Here is a 27,128-nt window from a genome sequence, read left to right as displayed (position 1 = left end):
ATAAAATTCAAATTCACATGGCTTTTGCTACAACTAGAGACTGCACCATTATAAGAGAAATGATTAAGAGTTACTTATTCACTGAGGTGATTCCCACAATGTAAGTTAAATCTAATGGGGAAAAGAATTTAGATTTAATCTAAACCTTCTTCTTGGCCAAGTTTTGGCCAAGACACTTAAGCAAATATATGTTTCATCTTAAGAGGGCTTATTTCTCCCAATATATGTTTTGTCCCTGAAGCCATGCAGAAAATTTCTCTCTGGCCTTAACAAGATGATGTAGCACTTGGGAGCAAAAATGCAACCCAGGAGCCCTGCACTGGAGGTCAGGATGGATAAAACCTCCACAGCCACCATGACCTTCCCCTTGGCACTGTGGTAGACAGGTAGAAAAGTGAGCCAGACACTGCAGAACACCAACATGCTGAAGGTCAGGAACTTGGCTTCATTAAAGGCATCAGGCAGATTCCTGGCCAGAAAAGCCACCATGAAGCTGGCCAGGGCCAAGAAAACCAGATATCCCAAGACACAGTAGAAAGCAATGAGGGATCCCTTGTTACACAGAATGATGACATGGCCACATTCAGATTGTGTATCTGTGTCAAGGAATGGAGGAGAAGTCCCCAGTCAGAGTGCACACAGAGTCACCTGGATCAGAGTACAGATTGGAATAATGAAGTTAGGAGCTCCTGATACCAGCAGCCACCTCATCCTTCTCTCTGGAGAAGTGACCTTGAAGGCCAGAACCACAGTTACAGTTTTGGCCAAGACAGTGGAAACTGCTACAGTGAATGCAACTCCAAATGTAGTCTGCTGCAGAATGCAAGTTACTATGTTGGGTCAGCCAATAAAGAGCAAGGAGCAGAGGAAACAGAAGATGAGGGAGATGAGCAGGATGTAGCTGAGAGCCTGATTATTGGCCTTGACAATGGGGGTGTTCTGATATTTTACAAAGACCCCAAAAACAACTGCTGTGAGTGTAGATAAACAAAGAGCTACACAGGCCAAGGCCATCCCCAAGGGTTCTCTATAAGCCAGGAAACTTGCAGCTCTTAGGAGACATTGGTTTCTCTCGGTGTTGGCATACTGATGATCTGGACACTTCACACATTGCTCCATATCTGGCAAGGAAATCAAATAAACCATTAGTCCCTTTTCAGTACTTCAAAGTAAATTGGGAAATCCCTACATAGAGATAATTCTAACATATCAGTAATTAGTATCACACAACTAATTACCAAGTATTACCAAACATGTTCCATATTATTATTATGTATTCATGGTCCCACAGTCATTCCTACATTCTATTTTTTTCAGTTTGAAACATTTTTACTCACAGTGACTATCACACATATTATTCCTTGCCATTTCTAATCTAATAACAACTTTCTGTACCTCTTCATGCTGCCCTAATAATTTTCAGCCTTGTGTGCTCAACTCCAAGCCCCCACTCAGAATTGTGGATAATAAAGCTTGCACTTCCCTGGATGTCTCTGTGCACTATAAATAGGACCCCGGTGTCCCTTCTTTGCAGTTATTCTATTTGTGTTACCTACTCACGTGCAAAGCAGTGGAGAACAGAGAAATTACACTTTAAAGCTCTAAAGTCATGCTATGCATACCACTTGTGCCTGCCTCTTTCACCAAACCCAATCCAGAGCACTGGCTCTGTTGGAGGAACAGTTCTGGGCACTAAGAAATAGATGTGCAGGATCTATGGGAGATTTTGGAATGTGAAGGTAATTTTGAAGAAGAAGGAGACCTTGTTCTTAAAAAAGCTACACAAGATGATAGATGTTAAATTTACATTACTGAGTAGTTAAATAACCATGCATACAACAGACTAGAATAAAAATTAATTCTATATGTAATTCAGAACCCATGATTTGTGTTTAAAAAAGGAGCAGTATCCTTTATCACAAATTACAAATTGAAGGATGGGAGACTTTGACCCTGAAACCCTAATATATAACTTTTGCATTGACTTGCAAGGATTGGAGGCCACTAGGAGAGAGTATGAATTTCTCTCTAAGTCATGACCTTACCTGTCCCATTGGCAATCTCATTCTCTGAGCAGGGGATGCAATCAAAACAACAGGCAGCCATTCCCTCCTGAGGGGATTTCCTGAATCCAGGACCACAACTCTCACTGCACACAGAGTGAGGAATCTGAGGAAAATCAAATATGTGTCAGAAACTTTTTAGCCTTTTACCTAATATTCCAAAAATTCCATTGTTTTTAAAAAATGGATTATTAAGTATAGTATTTTTATGCATGTAAGTCTAGTCAGTTGATTAAATACTGTTATTGATTCCACATCACATGATCACCAAAGGCTTATGTCCTATAGCCCTGGTCTCTAGCCTATTGAACTATTGAGAAGTGAGGGGCTTTTTAAAAGTTAGAGATTAACAGTGGAAAAAGTAAGTCATTGTAACCAGCACTATGGAACTTCTTTGAATTCATGTCATTATATGTTGTTTCCTGCTCATCTATGACATGGTGAAGAGTAAGGAGGAAGAATCCTCTTTGAAGTATGCTGTAAGGTAAAACAGCACCATCCTATCTTCCCCTCTGTTTTACAGTTTCCATGAGATATGGACTTTCTTCATACATTGGCTTCTTCAATGATTCATGTCACCATAGATGCCTAAGTAACATGTCAGCTAAGCGTTGATGAAACAGCCACAGAGATGAACAAAATAAACCTTCAATCCTATAAATGGATTCCTCAGATATTTTGTCTTAGTGTAAAAACTGCTATAATGTATCATTTATGTTTATGATAAGAAATGAATGAACATTTATGAACCATCTGTTAAGTTCCTTTGTGTCTTTCCCATCCAAAAGTCAATGAATAAGACCATTTCTTTAGAGTTGTAAATAATTAAATGTATAATGCTGGGCCATTAGTGAACACAAGCATACAATCCAGGTGTTATTTTTATTACTTCTATGTAGTTCAAATCATGACAATTAGATATAACCCACCTCTTTCATTCCTATGGCCCACTCTATCATATCTTCAGACAAAAACAGCTGATGACCATGGGGAGCATATGGAGAATACTTCCCTACTTTCACCTTAAGTTCAAGACCTTCAGGAAAATTCCAAATATTTACAATATCATACTCTGGCTCTAATTTTCTTTTATCATCAACAAGCACTCTGTCTCCAGCACAGTTCTTCAGAAAAGGGTGCAGCTAAAAAACATATATATCTTATGTTGACTTGAATCCAAGAAATAAGGCAGAAAACCTGAATGAAGCAAAACCCTTCATTATCTTTAATCCTTACTTTATAATTCAAGATCAGCAGACATCAAACCAGTGGAACAAAAGAAAGTTTATGGATAAATTGGATATCAAACTGAAGAGTTTCTGCATGGCAAAGGTCATAGCAGCAAGATAAATAGAAAACCCACAGAAAGTGGGAGATCTGAGGGGAGATCTGAGAAGATATTGGAGGTGCAGCTGGGGTCTAACTGGGCTCTCTCTAAGAAACATGTTTAGCATTCCAGAAAAAGTCCACCAAGTGAGCCATAAAAGTATAGAGATTTTGGGCAGAGAGGCAAAATTCAAGCAGTCTGTTTAAGAGGACAGATTTGAGCACACACCTGTGCTGGTGGCAGTGGCCACAGGAGTGGTCCGACAAAGCCAGGACAAAGGCACTGAGACAGTGTGCACCTCCAACATGAGCTGGATGATTAGGAGTGGAAACCCACACCCTGCTGGCCACAGATGGATGCAGATTGCGGAAGGGGGGGGAGAGAATGTTTGAGTAGTCCACAAAAGACAACCTCCCTCTCTCACAGAGCTTTTGGAAGATACTCCTTTCCCCACAGCAGAGAAAGGCCAGAATTAGACCTGCCAGAGCAGCAAGCATAACTCAGGGCTGAGAAGCAGCAATTGCAGCACCATTTTTCAACAGGGCTAAAGAATCTCACCAGTGAGAGCCATCTCTGCTCCAGGGAAGGTTGTTCTGCCCAGGAAGAGGAAGCTCCTCCTAGGGAGGGACAACTTTCTTTACTTCACTGTGAGAGGCAGCCCTGCCTCTACAGCAACGAAAGACATTCCGTTCTGATAGTGGCTAAAACTGCAGCTTGGCCAGCTGCAGGAATTAAAAAGACAAAAATCTCTAAATATCACTAGAAAAAATTTAAAAATTCAATAGGCCATGAAAGCCCTGAGCAGCTCTAGCCTGGGCCAAAAGAATGCCTCAGGAGCTAGCCTCTCTGGGAAAGTCATTGATTTCAGACATGCCACAACCCCACCCCCAATCAGGCTCACTTGCAGTGACTCCAACCCACAGAAATCAGCCACCTCCTTCCTGTGTTACACAAAAGCAGATCACTCTCCCAATAAATTAGTCTTGGATGAGAAACACAAAGACCCCAAGTCTGTAAGGCAGAAATTTTTTCTGCATACTCATACTGATTTGACAAATCAACTAAGCCACAAGGAAAATTGACCATTGCCAGGAAATCAAAGGGTCAGGTCCATCAAGAAACTCAATAGAGGACCTAGGTCACAAAGAATTGGTTGGTGGAAACATGAAACATTTCCTCCTTTTCACTGACTTGTTTTTCTTTCTTTTTAATTATATTTTTATCTTAAGCCTGTTTTTCTTTGAAAGAACATGAACACAGGTCTACAGTACCTTAGACATTTTTCTGGGGGAGTGGGTCATGGGACTTGAACTCTGGGCCTGGGCACTGTTCCTGAGCTCTTCAGCTCAAGGCAAGTGCTCTACCATTTGAGCCACAGCACCACTTCTGGTTTTCAGGTGGTTAATTGGAGATAAGAGACTCACAGAGTTTCCTACTTAAGCTGGCTTTGAACTTTAATCCTCAGATCTCAGCCTCCCAGTAGCTAGGATTACAGGCATGAACCACCAGCACCCAGCCCTCACAGACTTTTAAACTAACATAATCTCTCTTGAATTTAAAAAAAAGATATTTAATTTCATCCTGTGAAAAACACTATTAGAAAATAACTTTGCCCATGGTATGTGAAATCCAACATGGAAGCATTACCTGTGCTAGGGAAGGTACCATCCCTTTCCCATCTCCCATTAATGTCACTTCTGTTTGATGAAGAAGCATCTCATGGAGGGCCTGGGCTACAACATACACAGCATTGTAGATATTGTAACTCTCTTCAGACATAGCCATGTCAAAAGTGTGTCCAGGCAACCATTCCAAGGAGGCATCATGTGGACAGTTCTCCTATGTCACACAGTCAGAGTCAGAAACTGAACAATTGAAAGAGAGAAACCACAACCTAGCAAGGTAAAAGTCTTCTGGGTATTTGGAAGGGTTAACTGCCCTTATAAAATCTGTGAATCCACTACTTTCTGCATGGTAGTGTGAAAAAATGAGAGGTACATGGAAAGATCCTTGCATGAAATATTTCCTTTTCATGGTTAAATGCCACTGTGAGTTCATGATACAAACTTTGCCTGTTATTAAAAATTGCTCAAAACATGACATTAAATCTAGTAGGGATTCATTATCACCATATATGATGAGGACATTTGATAAAGATTTATTAATCTTGTTATAAACTTTTACAAGTTTGAACACATGGGACAGGGAATGGTTCGTCATCACTAGCTCAAAAGCTACACAAACTGTGTTCTTGGCCATCTCTTCTTTCAGTTCAGGAAGAATCCACAAACCATTGTCATCGTCTGATGTCAATAGTCCCACCCAGTTCCAGCTGAAGTGAAGCAGTAAGAAGACCATGGCAGTAGCTATTGATGTGTCCTTTGGGGCCATCTGATAGAGAGCAGGGAACTTGTTATGGTCACTCAGGGCATGATCAAAAGGCCCGAAGTTAAGCTAAATGGAAAGAAAATTGGATTCTTCATGAATAATATTGCTGTCCATCACAATCTTAGCCTTGATATATATATTAAGCAACCACTTGAAGTAGGTGGAAGTTAGGTTTTTGTTTTAGAAAAATACATTTTAAATAGCTGTACAAAATATCTATTTATTTGTCATTAAACTCCATCCATATCAACCCCACACCATTCCCTGACTTCCCTAATTCCATTTTTACATATGTGAATATTGAATAGTATGTTGTATTAGCCCACCCATCCACTAATCCTCTTCCCCCTTCACAACCCCTGAGCACCTAACCACCTCAGACAAGTTATGGGTCAGCTTTCTTATATTCATTTTATTATACTGTTAGTTGGTTAGAGAGGTTAAACCATGGAATACCACCCCTATATATATACCCAACATTAGTCAGATTGATCATATATATTTGCAAATGGCTATGCATGTGTTCCATATTTATTTCATATTTCATGTTCATATTTTAGATCTAACTTTCACATATGAGAGGATACATTCTCTTTCTGAACCTTATTTCATTCAACATAATACCATATGTGTATATATGTGTCTGTGTGCACCAGTATACTTCCTTGGCTTTTCCCTTCCAGGCTGTTGCTCTACCATATGAACCACACATTCACTTCCTGCTTTCTGCTGATTAATTGGAGATAAAAGTTTCATGAGTACCTGGATTATAGGTGTAAGCCACCAACATCAGCTCAACATTTCTTCACACTTTAAAGTCATTCTCCATTTCCTGATTTTTAAAAGAAAATTTGATGAGGCCTAAAACTCCAAATTTTCCTTTTGTCTGCTCTTACTTTTTTATCCCCTGTTCCAAACAATGAAAATACAGATATCCCACTATCTTTTGAATACTTACTCTTTGATAACACAAAATTTGATACATTTGTAAATCCAGTCTTTGCCTATCATTCTCTTAACACCTGAAATTAGACATTTTTAGATCCCTCTACTCCTCCTACCCTCACCTGTGGAAACCTGTAGAGTTCCAGCAGTGTCCAAATCTGGGCAGATGTTATTCCTGATGGTCCTGTAAGTACTGCTATAGACTTGCTGTTTCTCATGCAGGAGTAGTTTGGAATCTTGTCCTCCCCAAAGAGCCAAATAAAGGGATTCTTAAATACTGCCCAAGCTCCAAATTGAACATCATAGATATCAATTCCCAAAGTCAAGTTATGTAAAAGATCAGAGTTTTGGTTGATCTGCTCAACAGCAAAAGCCAAGGCCAAAACAAACTGATAGTTCTTGAAGATAAACCTGCATAATGAACATAGAAATTTAGGAGGAGCATTTCAAAATGTACTACTTTGATGGATTAAATGCTTGGCTTTCTGCCAATAAATGTTAAAATATTCCCAATTAGGATGTAATGCAAGTATAGTGTCTTATGCTTGTATATAGGATTAGGTAAAGATATAAAGGAACTTGTCATGAATGAGATTCGGAAATGTATTTAAGCTGTGAGAAAGCTTTCTTATTCACTGCTACTACATGCACCACAGCAAAAAGCTGTTGTCCATTAAACTTGGAATAAGCTTATTCTATTGCATTCATCTTTGGGTAAGTAGCTCCACCTGTGTGAAAAATGAGGTTATATGGCAAGTCAGGCTAACAAGAGTTCCATTTAATAGCAACTTTCAGAAGCAAAGTGTCATTTAAGGGAGATTCTGTAGTAAGATTTGTTCACAGACCCAACATATTAAACAGCTCTGCTTGCAATATCAACCAGAACAAGAGTTCGAATATCAGGTAAGGAAATTTTATTATTATTTATTTAACAAAGGGAATGCATCCAATTCCAAGGAACTCATTATGGAGAGAGGAACTTCCAACAAGGTGGCTGAAAAGAAAATTTTAAACATTGAAATCCAAGTTCGAAGGACACCATGGTAAACCGCAGTGGCCACTACCCTCTTTCCCAATATATTGAGATTGAGATACCAAAATTGAAAAAATGCAGAAGAGTAAAGTGGATCAAAGTACTTTTCTTTCTATCATGTCCTGTATGTTTGCAAGAGTATATGTCTGTGTGCATGCGCACATCATACAAGACACTGTTGAAAACGAACTTTACAACTTCGGGGCAGGGGTGGTGGGAGGATTTGGGGAAGTGGAGAGGGAAGGGAAAAACAAAGGAGGGGGTAACAATGCTCAATAGGAAATGTACTCATTACCTTACTCATTTAATTGTAACCCCTCTGTACAGTATCTTTACAATAAAAAATAAAGAAATTAATGAAATCTATATACATTATCTTAAAAAGGAAATAATGTAAACAAGATAGAAATACAAATGAGAGGATGAACTTGTTCAACGTATTCTGCATGCAAATATGATTTTCACAATGGAAGCGTAAGTGATATCTTCTGAAGAGAAGAAAATAGTGAGTGTGAATACAATCTAATTGAATATATCATGTGGAAGAGCAAACTGAAGCAAGAATAAAGATGTGCAAAAAATAAGTTCTGTCATTTCCCCATTTGTTAGGAAATAGGAAGACTTGGGGAAAATTATGTTAAGTGAATTAAGCCAGGCCTAAAGAAACATAGGTCCCATGGTTTCCCTTATTTGTAATAACTAGTATATGTCTGAGACAGGCAGAAAAGGTCAGATAAGATGCTGTGTTAGGTAAAATAAACCCCAAGATAAGGACACAAGTGGTATTTTCTTGCTATTATTTCTAATGTATTTATAAGGTGATTCTTTGTTGCTTTGTATGTCCCTCCCCCACGGTACAACCCATTTTCACTGTATTTGATGTTGACATAATTTGGGGAGGGGAAGAGAAAAAACAAATTGTTTAAATAGGGATGCAGGTGGGCCCATTGCAACAATGAGATGTACAAGATGCTATGTTGAAAAATGAACTTTACAACTTTTGGTGTGGGGGATTGTAATCATGTAGATGGGAGGGCAAGGAGGGATGGTAGGGGGAAAACAAAGGAGGAGGCAACAATACTTGATAAATGTAGTCATTACCTTGCTCATGTAATTGTAACCACTCTGTATGGTGTTTTCACAATAAAAAATTTATTTAAAAAAATTTCTGTCATAAATTGACAAAATTCTGTCGATTTATGACAATATATTTTCAAAAAAAAGGATATATTAGTGTTTTGTGGATTCAGTAAATATTTAAGAATGCCAAAAAGTTAAAATGCTTGTTTTAATAAGTAATGATAATTTTAAATTCCTAACATAGACACAGAAGTGTAAGGCATCTGAAGTTGAAAGATTAATCGATTTTTTGGCCATGACATATACAGCAAACTGTCTTAGGATCAAGCTCTCACAGGTGAAATATATGTAGAAAATTCTGGATAGGTAGGTAGGTAGACAGACAGACACACAGACAGACAGACAGACAGACATTCCCAGGTAAATGCAGTTAAGAGAATATATCTCCATCAAATCTGTTCTACAAGCAATACTAAAGTAAAATTTTTAGTCCAAATAACAGAGCCATTAACAAAGAAGAAAAATCTACAAGAATGTATAAAACTTACTGGTAAGCATGTCTACATGTGAGCTCAGAATGGTCTGCCTTTTGTAATGTGCTAACAAAATAGTACATTTAATTCATATAAAGAGGGAAAAGTCATTATAAAGTATTCTAAAGAACAAGGGAAAATTTGATATCAAATATTACAAATGATGGGAAGGATAAAATTTAGTTTTTACTTGTGTCTTTAGTATGTGATCTTAAAATATTAAATGAAGGGTTAGCCTAGCATATATGAAGCCCTGGGTTTAATTCAGAAAAAGCCAGAAGTAGTGCTGGGGCTCAAATGGTAGAGTGCTTGCCTTGAGCTGAAGAGCTCAAGGACAGCATTGAAGCCCCACAACCAACAAAAAAAAAAAGTTTTTTTGCTCGATAGGAAATATGCTCATTACCATGCTCATATAACTGTAACCCTTCTGTACAGTATTTTTATAATAAAAAGTACAATTTTTTTAATTTAAGTAGGGCACTGGTGGCTCATGCCTGTAATCCTAGCTACTCAGGAGGCTGAGATCTGATGATCACAGTTCAAAGCCATCCCAGGCAGAAAAGTCCATGAGACTCTTATCTCCAGTTAACCACCAGAAAACCAGATTTGGCTCTGTGGCTCAAGTGGTAGAGTGCTCATCTTGAGCTGAAGAGCTGAAAGACAGTGCCCAGGCCCAGAGTTCAAGCCGCTGACAACAACAACAACAAAAAAAAGCCAGAAGTGGCACTGTGGCTCAAATGGTAGAGTGCTAGCCTTGAGCAGAAGAAGCACAAGGATAGTGCTGAGGCCTGGAGTTCAAGCTCCAAGACTGGCTAGATATTGAAATGGTTTCATTAAAAATTTAAATGAAAATATTTTGTTATATCTATACATTAACCTATGAGCTGTGATCACAGCCCACTATTGTGCATATGTGTATTTTCTCTTTTTCTTTCATCCTCATCATCAGGGTTAATTGTCATCATTCCAAAATGGCTTTCTGTCATCTATTTTAAGCACCCCCTAATTACCACCATATCTATAAGAGATAAGTGAAAACTCATAACCCCGAAATCAAAACACACACCTATTGAATTCAGTAACCACTGAAGTTACTAAAAGAGAAAAGTGGAAGAAGCTTCAAAAACCTGAAGAAAAGTTACATAATGACAATTGTGAAAGATGATCTGTCAACAATGACTGGGAATAGAAATGCAAGAACTTCTACCAATAATAGCTAGAACAGCTGAATGAATCATTTGTTTCCAAGAAACTCACTTCACTATTAATGACCCCCCAATGACTGTAAGAAAAGAGTGGAATAAGTGACTCCATGCAAAAGAAAACAGGAGTATCTATAACACATCACATCAAATAGACTTTAATCAAAGCAACAAAAAAGTGGCAAGTTTGTAATGTAATGATGAAGGGATCAAATCAATAGATGGCATAGAAGTTCTAAATGTATAATTTACATATTATCCATGCACTTAACAATATTAACAGACTCTGAGATAGTCCTCAATACAATAATAGCTGAAGATTTTATGGAACAGGAACATACCAGAGTTTAATTTCACTCTTGATTAGGTAAGGCCAGAACATTTCACCCAACTTGTGAATAAAACATCTCTCATAAACACACTCAATTCTTTCCAGCAGATACAAAACCAGCCCAATTTAAAATATTTTGAAAGTATACTGAGCACACATGTAGATCACACTGTAGTAAGGCTAAATATTAACAAGGAAAATATGCCAATAACAAAATAAGTGAATTGTTTTAACCATAATTAAATAATAACTAAAAGTATTCAATTTAAATGATTAATATGTGAAGAGGAAAAATTAATATGGGAAGAGGAAAAACGAATCATTTAATAGAGGTACAGGTGGATCAATTGCAACAATGAGATGTACAAGACGTTATGTTGAAAAACGAACTTTACAGCTTTGGTCTTGGGGGCAGGGAGCGAGGGGGTGGGAAGGAAGGGGGTGGGAGATTGGAAGGGATGGTAAGGGGAAATAAAGGAGGAGGCAACAATGCTTGATAAGAAATGTACTCATTACCTTGCCCATGTAATTGTAACTCCTCTGTATGGTATTTTCACAATAAAAAGAATACAGATATTGAATTAACCTACACTGCATCTCAAGAAACTAGAAAAACAAACCCAAAAGTAGTCAAAGGAATGAAATAAGTAGAAGAAAAAGCAATAGACAATAAAAGTATAATAGCAATAATAAGGCAAAGAGGAGGTTCTACAAAAAGTGTTAAGACTAAAGTAAAAATCATGAAAAAGGAAAAATCAACAAAATTACATATATCAACACATATCTGTCATTATTCTGGTTGAACAGATTCAGTATGGTAAAAATAACCATATTACTGAAAAGTGTCTACAGATTCAGTGCAGTCTCCATCAAAATTCCTATCACTTCTTTCACAGAAATAGAAGATGCATGACTAAATTTTACAAGAAAATCCTCAATTAGCCAGAGCTATCTTTAGACACACCAACAGTACTGGAAGTATCATTGATTTGTATTTTTTTAATACCTCAGAGCCATTGTAGCAGAAAAAAAAGTACTGTGGGTTAAAAAAAAAAAGATAAACCAATGGCATATAAGACCAAGAAACAATTACAAACTACAGATATCTGATTCTTGGAGAAGTTGCCAAATAATACATGGGCTAAACACATCACAGTAAAAGGTGGCACTGTGAAACTAGGTATTCATGTGTCACTGAAACTAGACCCTACCTTTCTGTATTTTAAAAAAACTCAAACTGTTCAGTTCTTAATAAGAGACTGGAATTTTGCAAGTAGTAGAGGAAATGAGGAGAAACATAAATACACAGGTAACAGAACTCATAAAATAATAGCAAGAATTAAGCTCTGGATTTGGCTAAGCTGTACCATCATTTGTCTCATTCACCAGGCCCTAAATTTCACCCCCCAGCACTGGAAAGGTAAAGTAGCTGTGGTTACAGCAGATTGGCAAGCTTTAACACAATGAGAGAAACAGTTTGACAGCTAAGTGAATGGTTGAAAAATCTTCCTACCCATTTCACAGAAGATTAATAACATAGTATAAAACAATTCTAAATTTTAAATAACAGTAGAAAAATCCAATTAAAGAACAGACACAAGACAAAGCTTTAAAATTAAAACATGCAAATAGAAATTCACTTTGGAAAAAAACTTTACACCATTTGAACATCAGGACAATCCAAATCAAAGCTACAATGAGTTTCTCATCAACCAATATGATGGTATATAAAATGATTGGAGATTCTTCAAGAAATTAAAACTACCTGTGTTGGTGACTCATGCCTGTAATCCTAGCTGATCAAGAGACTAAGATCTAAGAATCCTGAGAACACAGCTGGGGCAGAAAACCATGATACCTTTATCTCCATTTAACCAACAAAAAGCCAGGAGTGGAAGTGTGGCTCAAGTGGTAGAGCATCAACCCTGGGGAGGAGGCGGGGGGGGGGGGGAGCGGGGAAGCCAACCAAAAGTGCAAAGCAAGCAAAGCCCTAGTGGCTTATGCCTGTAATCTACCTCAGGAAGCTGAAAATGAACAGAAGAAACTGGAGATATGGGAGAGGACAAAAGATATGGAACAGGGCTGGGAAGGTGGCTCAGTGGTAGAGCACTTGCCTTGCATGCCTGAGGCCCTGGGTTCGATTCCTCAGCACCACATAAGCAAAAAAAAGCCAGAAGTGATGTTGTTGCTCAAGTGGTAGAGAGCTAGCCTTGAGCTGAAGAGCTGAGGGACAGCACCCAGGCCCAGAGTTCAGGCCCCACGACTGGACCAAAAAAAAGAAAAATTGAAAAACCTTGTCATTGCATCAGTAGGTATGGAGTTGAGTCAAATCACTTACCGATGTCTAGGTGCAGTGGCTCATTTACCTACAAAATACTTCGTTGATAAATATTGCTATTTGTAGTCAATGCCATGCCTAAAACTACTAACCAGACCAAACTTCTCTTCATACCTGTAGCTAAGAAACACCCATTAGCTGAAACCATGATACTAAATTTGTCAATATTAGCACATAACAAAAGTGCTCAAATATATTCTGAGAAATAAAAAGAAGGAAAATCAGCCAAACATGGCTAAATAGTGGGGAATAAGGGAAGCCAGGCACTGGTGGCTCCTGCCTGTAGTCTTAGCTACTCAAGAGGCTGAGATCTGAGGATCATGTTTTGAATCAAGCTTGGTCAGTGATGGTTGTGAGACTCTTATCTCCATTTAACCACCAAAAAGTGCCAGAAATGGAGCTGTGGCTCAAATGGTAGAACACTAGCCTTGAACAACAAAGCTCTGGGACAGTGCCCAGGTCTGAATTCCCAGGACAAGCGCAAAAGAAAAATAAGCAAACATACCAGTGACATATAACATATATATCTTCTATAACAGGAATGAGAGTAATTCCTGTCCCTGCCTTCTATGCTCCCAAGTGTGTGCAGCTACCTCAGGCTATACTTGTTATACCAGCACTTGAAAAGTAGTGTAAATGACATTTGCTCTTGTAGTAGTTATCAAATAGACTGCTAGAATTTCTTGAAGTTCTGTATAGTCATTTTCCTTTTCTATTTTTTTGTGTGTAGCAATTTATTAGTGAGACCTTCTGCTACAGAACAAAAGCCAAGTATATACATGTAAAGCAGAACTTATCATGGACAGATAAAATCCTCCCATAAAGGATCTTTGATAACAGTGACTTTCCTGGTAACAGCTGGGTTGCAGATCACATCCAACATGAAATAATGACACAGGGCTTAGTTTGAAATGGTAACGACTTGTCTACAGTAAAACTGTGTGGGTGCATCTGCATGTACCAGTCCTAGGGGTTGAATTCATATCCTAGACACTGTCCTTGAGCTTTTTTGCTCAGGACTAGTGCTCTGCCACTTGACCCATAGATCTGCTTCCAGCTTTGGCTAGTGAATTGCAGATTAAAGGCACGCGGATTTTCTTGCCCAGGTTGGCTTTAAACCTCAATCTTCAGATATCAGCCCCTTGGAGTACTTAGGATAACAGGCATTAACCACCAGCATACAATAAGAATTTTTACCAATGCCCTCAAAATATATGTGTTAGTAAAGAAAAGTTCTTGTATCACTGGCCTGCAGGTAAAGAAATGTGTCTGCAGTCTTTTAAAGAACTTACGCCATTGACTCAGGTGTTTATAATAACATCACTTCATCTTCTGTAATAACAGCTGGGATGGAAGAGATATAAGGGCGTGGGGGTAAAGTGAAGAACTTACAATCTTGGAAAGGTGGCCTGGGAGGAAAGAATGTATGTCTGCAGCCTTTTCCAGAACTTGTGCCACTGACACAGATTGTTTGTAATAACATCACTTATCATCTACAATAAAAGCTGGCATGGGGGAGATACCAGAATGCTGGAGTAAAGAGCTTGCAACCCTGGAAAACAAATTTCTTGGAAAGAAACCAGAGGCTTCTCTTGTAAGCAGGCAGAGTCACTCAGCAGTACATGCAAGACAGATAATGAAACTGAGCTTTTTGTAGTGCAGTACACATTGGAAGATCAAGGAAGAGGATGCAGAGAACATTTATGTATGCCACTCAGACTTCCCTCAACCATTGCCCATCTTGAGAACAAAATAGTAATGGAAATAAAATGATGATTTACTTACGGTTTATATTCTTCATGGTTGGAAGCATCGCTTTTACTGTGCTCTATTCCCAAAGAATAGAGAGGGAAAAACCCAGCAATCATCACATCTCCATCCATATGTGCTCTCTGTTTCATTCTGGAAAAGCAGCTAGTGCCAGCCAAGGACCTGACAAGGAGGGGAAAGTGGATAAGGAGTGTGAAAGTCAAGAGGAACATCCCTAAGCATCTGCCAAACTGAAGTGCTGGCTGGAAATGAGGCCACCAATGTCAGGTAAAAATGTGTATATCTTTGTATATGTACATATGTGTCTTTTTATTGACAGAGATCTACAATGTAGCCTACTTTTCGTGGAAGCCTCTTGTGATTCCACAGGAGGAATGTGTAAAAGCTTTCCCTGGGGCTTTGCATCTGAGGCCTCACATCCAGGAGAAAAACCTGAGTTGGAAAACATGTTTGCAGATTCTTCAGCTCAGCTTGCTATGATTTCATCCAAAATCATAGGTCCCAGGATGGTTATCTTTGTTATGTTTGAGCCACCATCTGTGTCAAGAAGTATTTGCATGAAAGCCATTTGGAATGCTGCAGCTGGATTGCATCAGAGGATGCCATGTCAGGTGCATGGTGAAATGGTCAGAAAAAAGTCCATGCCAGTAAGATGTCTACCAAAGTTATTACGGCATCCCACCCAGAGGGTCAGTTCACAAACCCAATTGCCATAACAGCCACAGAACATTGCTGGTTGAGCCAGGCAGGTTTCAATAGGAATTCCATGTACAGAGGCCTCCACAGATGGACCCACCTACTATTGCCTAAAGAAGCAATGGTCATGCTGAAACAAGCTATTACATGTCAATAAGTCGATGCCAAAATTGAGTTACACACTTGCATTCTCAACTTTCAGCCTCTAACATAATTTTAACACATATCAGGACATTTTTGTAATGTACTTATCTGAGAATATATAGTGAAAGAGGAAATTTTTTCTATCACAAACCTAAATTAATATCAAAACCAACTCTCTTTTCTACCTGGGCAAATATATTAGACCTGAGTTCCATGCATAGACTTCAGTGGCCTTGGAGAACAGAGATACTTCAGGTCATTGAACATACTCCGTTCAAGGCTGTAGTGTTGGATGCACATTATAGTATACTTACCCATGATTATGCTCTGAATTCACAAAAAAAAATTTATTCACAATAAAAAATGAAGGACTCAACAATAGATGTACTTTAAAAATGCAAGAGGAAAAATCTAATAAGGTTGCCACTGGTCTTTTATGCTTGTATACTCATTACATTATATAATATTTCATCACTTATTTTTTAAGTTCTTAACATGTTAGCTGGACAGAGAGTTTATTTAGATATCCATGTATGCATGTAATGGGCCTCAATTTTACAAGGTAGTGGAACTGGTTCATATCTTAAATCTATTTATAGTTTCTTGAAGAAACTACATACTGATATTCATAGTGGTTGCATGAAATTACATCCCACGAATAGTGTGTAAGTGTTCCCATTACCTACATTCTTACCAGCATTTGTTGTGTTCTTGATAATAGACATTGTCACTGCAGTGAGATAAAATTCAGTGTCATTTTGCTTTGCATTTCCTGTATGCCAAAGATGTTGAGCATTGTGTTTTTTATTAGCTATTTATACTTGTGTTTTTGAGAAGTGTCTTTAAGCTTGTCAATTTCTTAATTGGCTTATTGATTCTTTAAAGTTTATTTTTCTGGGCTTCCTCCATAATCTGGTTATAAATCACTTGCCACATGTTTATTTGGCAATTCTTAGGCCATCTATTCAGTCTAGTGACTCTTTATTGTGCCAAAAGTTTTTAGTTTGAGGTAATCCCATTTGTCAATTCTTGCTCTTATTTACTGAGCTATTTGAAGTTTTAATCAGAAAGTTGCTGCCTATACAAAATGTTTCCTTGTTTTTGTTATCTGTTCTCTAGTGCCTTATCTTAAGTTTTACCTCTTGAATGTCTGAGGGCTATGAAAACAAATATCATTCACAACTTAGGGCATCCTGGGACACCTGACCACAGTTTCCAGGAGAAGATAGCTGCAAGTGTGGTCATATAGAGTCTCTGTGAGCCACAGCACCACTCTGATTTTCTAGGGTTTTATTGGAGATAAGAGTCTGACTGGGCTGGCTTTGAACTGCGATCCTCAGATCTCAGCTTCCTGAGTAGCTAGGATTACAGGCGTGAGCACCAGCACCTAGCCAGGTTAGCATTTTACAAGGTGTTCTAGAACTAGACTTCACTTGTGGGAGTTGCTGGATTCTTCAAAATGCTCAACCCAATGCTAAAAAATATATCCCATGGAATTCAAGTGGCAAATATCCTTATAAAGATGCAGGGGAAGTGGTAGTTTCATGGTCAAGACTGAGGAATGACCATGTGCGAATCCTGTCCAAAGGAACCACAATGTCTGAGTCCAGGCCTCTGAAAATGGTGAGGGAGTCTGTAAAGCTACAAACTTCTAGCAAGAGTTAAGAAAAATGTGTGGGTAAAAAAACAAGAATGGGAATACCTCAGAAAGGCAAGAATATCATGACATCAGAAAATACTGAGAATAGCTTGTCTTTCTTGTGACAAGTGTCTGTATGTGACTTGTGTTCAGTAATGTGAAGATTTGGGACATGAGACATATTGAATAATATAAATGGACCTTAATGATAGTTGACATGTAGCAGTATGTTTCCTTGGCATTAAAAATGTACCTTTGAGTCCAGACCTTAAGAACCTAAGCCAGAACCTGTATTGTGACCTCAGGATACATGAGGATGCCTCTGTTTTGTACTACACTCTGCATGTGCATCTGATTTATATTTGGGGAACCACTAACAAAACTTTCAGTGATTCACATGGATATGTCTTGTACAGTGGTCAAGGCTGGATGCTGGGGATTCCTTCTCCTTGCTAACTTCAGCCTACTTATTGCATGCCATATTTGTGAGTGAGCAGAGAAGTAGGTGGAGAAGGAAATATTGACAGTGGAATTTCTCATGAGGAGATATGTGTCTCCTGAAATTGAATCTCTTTCCAGCAAAGAGACAAGTTTCTCCTCTTGGTCTGAGTCTTACAGGGATTCTAAACAATTTCAAGAGATTGAGCTACATAATGTGTATAATTTAGTAAGCTAAGAAAGTATGTCCCCAAATCATTGATATTTCTTATATCTATACCAAATATTCCAAGCTCTATTGAATTACCTGAAAAGGAAGGAAAGCTTTTACTTTTTCTTCCTTAGAGCAAGTTTGGTAAGAGAAAGTTAATTAAACGTTCAATTTAGTGATGAAAGAGAGTAAATGGCATGATAGATGCAGAAAAATAGAGATGAATGAGAAAGTTTAAGTTCTAAGTAAGGAAGAATTTATTGCACTCATTAGGTCATGTTGGTATATTCAGGGAGTTATTCATAAGATTTTTGTACCGTAATAGATTTGGGACAAAGCAAAGAGATATTTTTACTTTCCAACTCTACATTAATTGATTTTAAATTTTCATTTTTATATTATCTTAGATTTTATTAGTGTATATTTGTGAAAATGGGTGATATTTTTATTTCTTGTCCATTTATCAATAAACTTCTATCATTGCCATTGACCATTTCCCTGCCCCCTTTAGAACATCCTTCTCTTTACCCCTATACGTAATAGGATAAATATTTTGTAAGTTCACTTAAAACTACAAAGAAAGTAGAAAGGAGACTGGGAAGGTGGCTCAGTGGTAGAGTGCTTGCCTCCCATGCATGAAGCCCTGGGTTCGATTCCTTAGCATCACATAAACAGAAAAGGTTGGAAGTGGCACTGTGGCTCAAGTGGTAGAATGCTAGCCTTGAGCTGAAGAGCTGAGGGACTGCACTCAGGCCTAGAGTTCTAGCCCCACGACTGACCAACACACACACACACACACACACACACACAAAGTAAAAGGGAATACTATTGAGTGGGTCATTAAAATATTATGCAAGAGCTGGGGTAGGGGGTAGTGGCTCATACCTGTAATCCTAGCTACTCAGGTTGCTGAAATTTGAAAATCACAGTGTAAAGCCAATCTGGGCAAGAAAGTCTGTAATACTATTATCTCCAGTTAACCACTTTTAAAAAGCCAGAAACAGAGCTTTGGCTCAAGGTGTAGAGCACTTGATTTGGGCACAAAAGCTCAGGGACAATACCCAAGCCCAAAGTTCAAGCCCCAGGACTGGCAAAAAGAATTATACAAGGAACTAAAATAAAATATCAGTTGTCTCATAAAGTACATCACAAAAATGAGGATTCGGTTTTTTAATCAGTAGTAAGTATTCAATCCTATTAATGAAATTCCTGAACTCAAGAAGGAATATATAAACTAAGTACAGAGCCAGGCGCTGATGGCTCACGCCTATAATCCTAGCTTCTGAGGAGGCTGAGATCTGAGGACCACTGTTCCAAGTCATCCCAGGCAGGAAAGTCTGTGAGACTCTTATCTCCAATAAACCACTAGAAAACCAGAAATGGTGCTGTGGCTCAGGCGGTAGAGCACTTGCCTTGAGCTGAAGAGCGCAGGGGTAGCACCCAAACCCAGAGTTCAAGCCCCACAACCGACAAAAAAAAATACATTAGAAACAAATGTTTTAGCTATATTGTGATTAACATATTGAGCAAGTTAGAAATATAAGAATACGTTTTGATGTGCTAAATAGTACCACCTCAAAAGGCAACTGTGTTTTTTTTGTTTTTTTTTAATATTATTTTATTTTATTTGAGAACATACTGTACAGAGGGGCTACAATTACATGGGCAGGATAATGCATACATTTCTTACCAAGCATTGCAGCCTCCTCCTTTGTTTACCCTTCACCTCCCTTCCCAGCCTCCCCCCTCCCCCCACCCAATTATACCCCCCTCCCCCCCCACACCGACATTGTAAAGCTGGTTTTGACATGACATTTTGTACTTCTCATTGGCAACTGTGTTTTTTGACTAAAACATTGTTATATTTTCTACAAAAACAGAAATAATAGAAACCCATAATTTTTTAATCAATTGTATTAGCAATAGGAAACAGAAGAGGAAATGATGAATAGAAGAAAATAGAACAGCCATTATATGACAACATATGATGGTCATATGAGTCTGTGGACTAGAATCCCATAAACTTGTCCCATATAAAACAATATTTTCTTTATAAAATATAAGTTGTTTGAATTGTTGGAGATAAGTATTTTAGGCTATTAACATAGCCTAAAAACTTTAATTGATACTAAACAAGGAAATGTTATTTATGCATATTTTAAAAATTAAAATTTATATTGTAATAAAGGGTAATTAAGGAAGGATAAATTGAAAAACATTTTCAATTGATTATTCTGTCTTGCATTTCCCAATCCACTTAAAACAATGGGAAAAATCTGTGATAGGACTGGCAGAAACAAAGGTCTTCTTTATGGTGGCAATTTCTGACATTGCTGTTCCTCGACAAATCATAGGCCTTGAAGTAAATATTTATTTCATTTTCTAGTTCATTACAGGTAAGGTTATGTCAAGAAATACTTTTATTGCTATCTTAAGAAATTCATAGCAAAGCTGGATTTATTAAATTGAAAATAGCTATAAGTATGGTGAGGTCTTTGCAACATTAATCATTCGATAATGAAACACATTTCCTTATCACTGCCACATTTTTCTTTAAGAATACATAAACACAAACCTAGAGAGTTAGCTCCCAGACATGTAAGCAAATACAGTTTCCCTTGGGCTTTTGGATAAGGATCTAAAAGTACTTAGTTTCATCCTTTATGAAACCTCTTTAGAAAATCATTCTGCTTATGAGTGTGTGCAGTGCAACAAAGCAGGCATTACCTGTTCAGAGTAAAGTACCATTCCTTTCCCAATTCACAATAGAGACACTTCTCTTTGAAGGAGAAGCATTTCATGGAGGGTCTGGGCCTCAGAATACATAGCACTGAATATATTGTAACTCTCTTCAGACTGGTCATGTCAAAAGTGTTTCCAGAAAAACCATTCTAAGAAGGCATTATGTGGACAGTTCTCCCACATTGCACATTCAGACTCAGAATGGGAGCAATTAAAAGAGAGAAACCACAACCTAGCAAAATAAATGTCTTCGAGTATTAAGAGGAGTTAGTGCCCTGATAAAATTTGTGAATCCAGATATGTCTGTGTGTTTGTATGAAAAGAAGGCACCTGGAATGATCCTAGCACCAAATACCTCTTTAAAGTCATACTGTGAAGTTATGACCCACATTATCCCAAAGCTATGTACAAATTCAGTGCAATACCCAACAAAAGCCCAACAACATTCTTCAATGATATAGAGGAAGCAATCCAAAAATTCATATGGAATAATAGAAAACCCCAAATAAAAATAATCCCTAGCAGGAAAAAACAATGCTGGAGGAATATCAATACCAAACTTCAAAGCTGTAGTAATAAAAAAAAAAAAACAGCTTGGTACTAGCACAAAAATAGGCCTGAGGATCAATGAAATAGAAGACCCAGAAATGAATCCACAGACCTATAGTCACCTAATATTTATAAGGGAGACAAAAACACAGGATGGAAGAAAGCCACTTCAACAAATGATGCTGACAGCATTGTCTACACATGTGCAGAAAATTGAGGCTAGGTCCTTTTATATCAGAAGCCAAGTGGATCAAAGACCTCAATATAGGATCAGATACCTTGAAAATACTGCAGGAAAGGAAAAGGGGAAGCACTAAGGCTCCTTGGGATGTGTCAAAACTCCCTAAGTAAATAATCAGAACCACAACAAATAAAAGACAGACTGAATAAATGGGATTGCATCAAACTGAAGAATTTCTGCATGGCAAAGAATAGAGACAGCAAGATACAGCCCATAGAATGGGATAAGATCTTTACTAGCTATGCATCATACAAGGACCTCATATCTAAACTATATAGCTCCCCCAAAACAAATCCTCAACAAAGCAACAACCCAATTAATAAATGGACTAAAGACTTAAAAGAGAGACTTCTCAGAAGACAAAGTAAGAATGGCCAACATAAAGAGATGTTCAATATTTCTCATCATAAAAGATGCAAATCAAAACAACTTATCACAGTTAGAATGGCCATTATCAAGGAAAATAACAGTAACAGATGCTGGTGGGGATGTGGCCAGCAGGGAACACTATTATACTGTTGGTGGAAATGTAAGTTTGTCTATCACTATAGCAAGCAGTATCAAGGTTCCTCAAAAGACTGAATATAGGGCTTCCCTATGACCTGGCACTCCCATTCCTAGGCATTTATCCAGTTAACCACAAACCAAACCACACTAAAGCTACCAGCACAACTATGTTCATTACAGCATTGTTTACAATAGCTAAGATATGGAACCAACCCAGATGCTCCTTGTGGATAAATGGATCAAGAAAATGTGGTATATATACACAATGCATTCTATACTTCTGTCAGAAAGAATGACATTTCCACATTCATAAGAAAATGAAAAGACTTGGAAAAATTCTAAGTGAAGTAAGCCAGACCCAAAGTAACAAAAGCTGCATGGTTTCCCTCATTTGTAATAACAGAATGTGCCTATAAATCTACAAGTAAATCCAATGGATAGTAAAAGAAAAAAATTACAATTGGACATGATAAACAGGACTAAACATTCACATAATGTGACCAAAGGAGGATATTCATAGAAGAGGATCACATGGGCTCAATAGCTGTATACATATGATCATATAAAATGATGTTTATCACAATGAACTCCAAGAAATGGAAACAAGAGATTTTTATTTCTCTTTTTGCAAGTTTTTTTTTGTTTTTTACCTTTTGTTGCTGTTTTTTTTATTTCTGTACTTTTGTACTGATTTGGAGAGTGGAGGGGATGCACAGAAAGGTTGGAGCAAATGGGAAACCTCACAAGACACTATGTTGAAAATGAACTATACGAGCTTATGAGAGAAGATGGCAACGCTCTCACAGGTAGTCCCACTAAGTGTCTCTGACCAAACAAAGATCTAGGGTTACAGCACATACTTTACCTCAAGAGACCCACTCTAATCAAACTCAATATCTAAAGACTTTTCCTACTACAAGAGGAATATCCTAGCAAGCAAACAAGGCTAAAAAAGAAACAGTGAATGGTACCCCCGTGGAGCAGCTGTACCATGCAGATCCGTGGCCATGCTGGGATTTTCTGGATATTTTAAGCAGAGAAGCACCCAAAAACTGAAGAGAGTGCTCAACACCAGACCCAGGTAGGAATCTGGGGAACGGCCTCCACTCCAACCCGCTGCCCCCTCCAGGGCAGCTACTGGGAAGGAGAGAATCCAACAATCACTTCCATTACAACTGCCAGAAATCAGCACCACTGGGTAAGCTCCCAAAGTCATCCAATGCCTGCAGCACTGGCAGGATCCCTGTGAACCCCCACCACTTCTGCGCATGGCCCCCAGGAAACCACAGCTGCAGCCAATCCCTCACTCCTTGGACCAACAACCCTGCCAACTGAGCGCTCTGCTGGGACCTGCTCCCTCCCTGCCACCACCAGGTGCAGACCTGGGTTCCCACAGCCACTGGTGGCACCTGCTACTGCTGCAGGTACCACCACTGATACAGCTCAAAGCCACAGGCAGCCACCCCCAAGGCTGCCCACTGCCTCCCACCACCACCGCTGCAGCCCAGCATGGTCACTGCAGCCCAGAGCAGCCTGCTGAACCAAGCTCCACCTGGTCCTCCCACCGCTCTAACTCCCCAGCTGCAGAGTGAGACCCTTCAGTTCTGCAGATGCCATCCCCTGACCTGGTCCTGCTAACTGAGAACCCACCAACACCTTCCTGGCCACCACAACACAGGCTCTGTGGTCCAGTGCACCACCAGCTACAGACCTTGTGAGTAACTCAATTGGGTCAGCTCCCTGGGGGGCAACTCTCTGTGGGATCCCAAAGCCCTCTGACCCAAGCCCCCTTCCAAAAGGGAGGGATCACATCAGAGGAGAACACAGACCTGAATTATATTCCTAAAACTCCTGTGGCTACCTGAGGAAGCCTGGGAACACAGCTTCAGGCCTCTGATAGCAGACTACAAATCTGAAACCCCCAAACACACACCATCAGGCCTTGGAGTGGAATTCTAGGAACCAGTCACCCTCCCTTGTCATGAGGTCGTCTGGATCCAACCAAGCCACAAGGAAAGTGGACTATTGCAAAGCATACAAGATTTTATCTGGAATCAGCTTAGAGGACTACATGGAGACTCAAGCTCCCCAAACAACCCAAAAATCCCACTCTACATTTTTTTAGTTTGTTTTATGTCTGATCATTTGTTGTTTTTGTTTCTGTGTATTATTTTTGTATATTGTCCTTTAGAATTTCACTTAAATCTTCTATTTTTTTCTTCCACTTTTCAATTTCCTAATTTTAATTTTTTCTTTCCCCTCTCCCCTTTTCATTTCTCTCCACATTATACTGCGACTCCATCAGAGCTATTTTGTTTAGTTCTATACACAAAGTAAGGCCGCCTTCTATGTGTGTAAACAATAATTACAGGAGTTAGATTAAGCAACTTCCTAATGCTCTTTGAATAAAACTTTTTCTTTTTTTTTTCTTTTTTTTTTTTTTGTCGGTCGTGGGGCCTGAACTCTGGGCCTGGGCGCTGTCCCTCAGCTCTTCAGCTCAAGGCAAGCGCTCTACCACTTGAGCTACAGCGCCACTTCCGGTTTTCTGGTGGTTTATTGGAGATAGGAGTCTCACAGTCTCTCCTGCCCGGGCTGGCTTTGAACCTCGATCCTCAGATCTCAGCCTCCTGAGTAACTAGGATTACAGGCATGAGCCACCAGTGCCCAGCTGAATAAAACTTTTTCTACTCTTAGCAACTCTCCCACATATACTTATATATAACTTCTTTCCTTATCCTCATCTAGATATCTAAGCTATTCCTTACATAACCTTTCTTCAAATTTTTTTACCTCTTACACTCTGAAACAAGGTCTCTAGTCTCTTCCTACTACATGTACCTCTTCTCTAAGCTGTTCTTACCCCTCTACTATCATTATACCCAGTTTTTCTTCTGAACTTAAATTTATATCTCTCCAATCCTAACCCTTCTCTTCTCCGTTTTCTCCAGTCTATTGATCCCTAATGGTTTATATCTGACCCAACTTACAGTTGGTTCCATTTTGACTGAGTACAAAGGGCCCATCTTGTTAAGGTGGAGACTAAGGTGCAGACTACTTATCAGCCAAACCCAGACCATCTCACAAGTTACAACTATATGTAATCTACCCGGGAGCCACAACATCTCTCTCCAAGTAAAGAAAAAGAGAGCTAAATAGGGAAACACCTACCCATAATTCTGAAACCCTAAGATCTATACATCTACATGATGCTGGCTTGGCACCAGCCCTAAAAGACTATCCTGTTGTCATACCAGTGTGGTTCTTGTCTTCAAATAGGTAGAACTAACCACAGAAACACAAGAAACATGGCCAATCAACTAACCCCAAGACCATTTCCACATAAACAAGCTACAGAGCAGTCTCAGAATGACCTAGAGGATAATGCTCAAGATATTTTAAATGCATAGCTGGTAAATCTGCTGAATGAAAAATTAGACATCTTGCATAGGGCTATAAGAGAACATGATGAGGCCAACCAGAAGCTAATAGACAACTTTATGGCCTCCACAAATAAAAGGATAAAGGAACTCCAACAGAAGGATAAAGAGTCCAATGAAAAAATAGAAACCCAGATAAAGGAGTGGAAAGAGAAATCTGAAAAACAACTCCAGGAAATAAGGCAATGTATTCAAAACTTAAAGCCTCAATCAACAGCTGGCCACCATTAAGAAAGGCAAGCAAGAAGGAGGGGACATAAACAGCAAAGTAACAAGCCTTGAAAGCAGAATGGAGGAGGAGGAAGAAAGAATCTCTGAGGTAGAAAACAGTTCAGACTCCATACAGAAAGAGCATTCAGATATTTATAACAAAACCAAGAAGCATGACATCACTGCAGGAAATAAAGTATACATTCAGAAAGCCTAATTTGAGACTAATAGGTATACAGGAGGGCCTGGAAAGGGAAGCCAGTGATTAGGAAATATATTCAGCAGAATCCTAGCAAAGAACTTCCCAAATATACAAAAGGACAGGCCCATCCAGATACAAGAAGCCTTTAGAACCCCAAATAGACGAGACTAGTATAGGTCATCACACCACCACATTATAGTCCATACAGGATCAATAGCCACTAAGGAAAGAATTCTTAAAGCTGCAAGAAAGAAGAGAACAATCACATATAAATGTAAGCCAATCAGAATTACCTCAGACTTAGCAGAGACCATAAAAGCAAGGATGCACTGGAAAGAGGTATACCATGTCATAAAGACAAATCACAACCAACCAAGAATAATCTACCCCGCTAAGCTCTCATTCATAGCAGAAGGACAAATAAAAACCTTCCACAGAAAGGAAAAACTGAAACAATGTATTACTACCAAACCACCTCTACAAAAATTCCTCAGACATTCTACACATAAGAAAAAACAACAATTACAGAATACTGGCAATGAAACAGTCCACAAAGAAAGAACTACATTATCACAGAAAGAACAGCCAAGCACAACTCCCCCCCCCCAAAAAAGGATAAAAAGGTAGGGACAAGCAAACACCTCTCAGTCCTAACTCTTAATATTAAAGGACTTAACTCTCCAATTAAGCAACATGGATTGTCCAGTTGGATCAAAAAGCAAGATCCTTCTATCTTCTGTCTTCAAGAAACACACGTTGGCCACCCAAAAAAAAAATTCTGAAAGTGAAGGGCTGGAACAAAATCTACCGAGGAAACAACTCCCATAAACAGGCAGGAGTTGCAATCCTAATATCAGATAAAATAGACTTCAAATTAAAATCAATGAGAAGAGATAAAGGTCACTATGTACTAATTAATGGATCTCACTTTCAGGAGGATATTACAATTCTTAAATATCTACTCACCAAATAACAGAGCACCCAAATTTATCCAAGAAACATTACTTTCCTTCAAATCACACATAGATCCAAAAACAATAATTGTTGGGGACTTTAACACACCAATATCACTGCTGGATAAATAAACCCGGCAAAAACTAAA

The 27,128-nt window shown here is 38.7% G+C and overlaps 1 protein-coding gene across 1 annotated transcript; it reads right to left on the bottom strand.

Annotated features, from left to right (window-relative positions):
* Window positions 1-198: 198 nt before the first annotated feature.
* Window positions 199-23,447, bottom strand: LOC138813738 (vomeronasal type-2 receptor 116-like). The gene is given in 7 exon segments (XM_070002117.1): window positions 199-1,121; window positions 2,046-2,169; window positions 2,993-3,205; window positions 5,038-5,844; window positions 6,846-7,134; window positions 15,026-15,172; window positions 23,149-23,447. Coding segments are annotated over 7 exon segments (2,802 nt in total).
* Between the last annotated feature and the right edge of the window lie 3,681 nt (window positions 23,448-27,128).

Source organism: Dipodomys merriami, unplaced genomic scaffold, assembly GCF_024711535.1.
Source record: "Dipodomys merriami isolate MVZ:Mamm:240054 unplaced genomic scaffold, mDipMer1.0.p SCAF_6, whole genome shotgun sequence".
Lineage (NCBI taxonomy): Eukaryota > Metazoa > Chordata > Mammalia > Rodentia > Heteromyidae > Dipodomys > Dipodomys merriami.
This window is presented reverse-complemented; position numbering and strand designations above follow the sequence as displayed.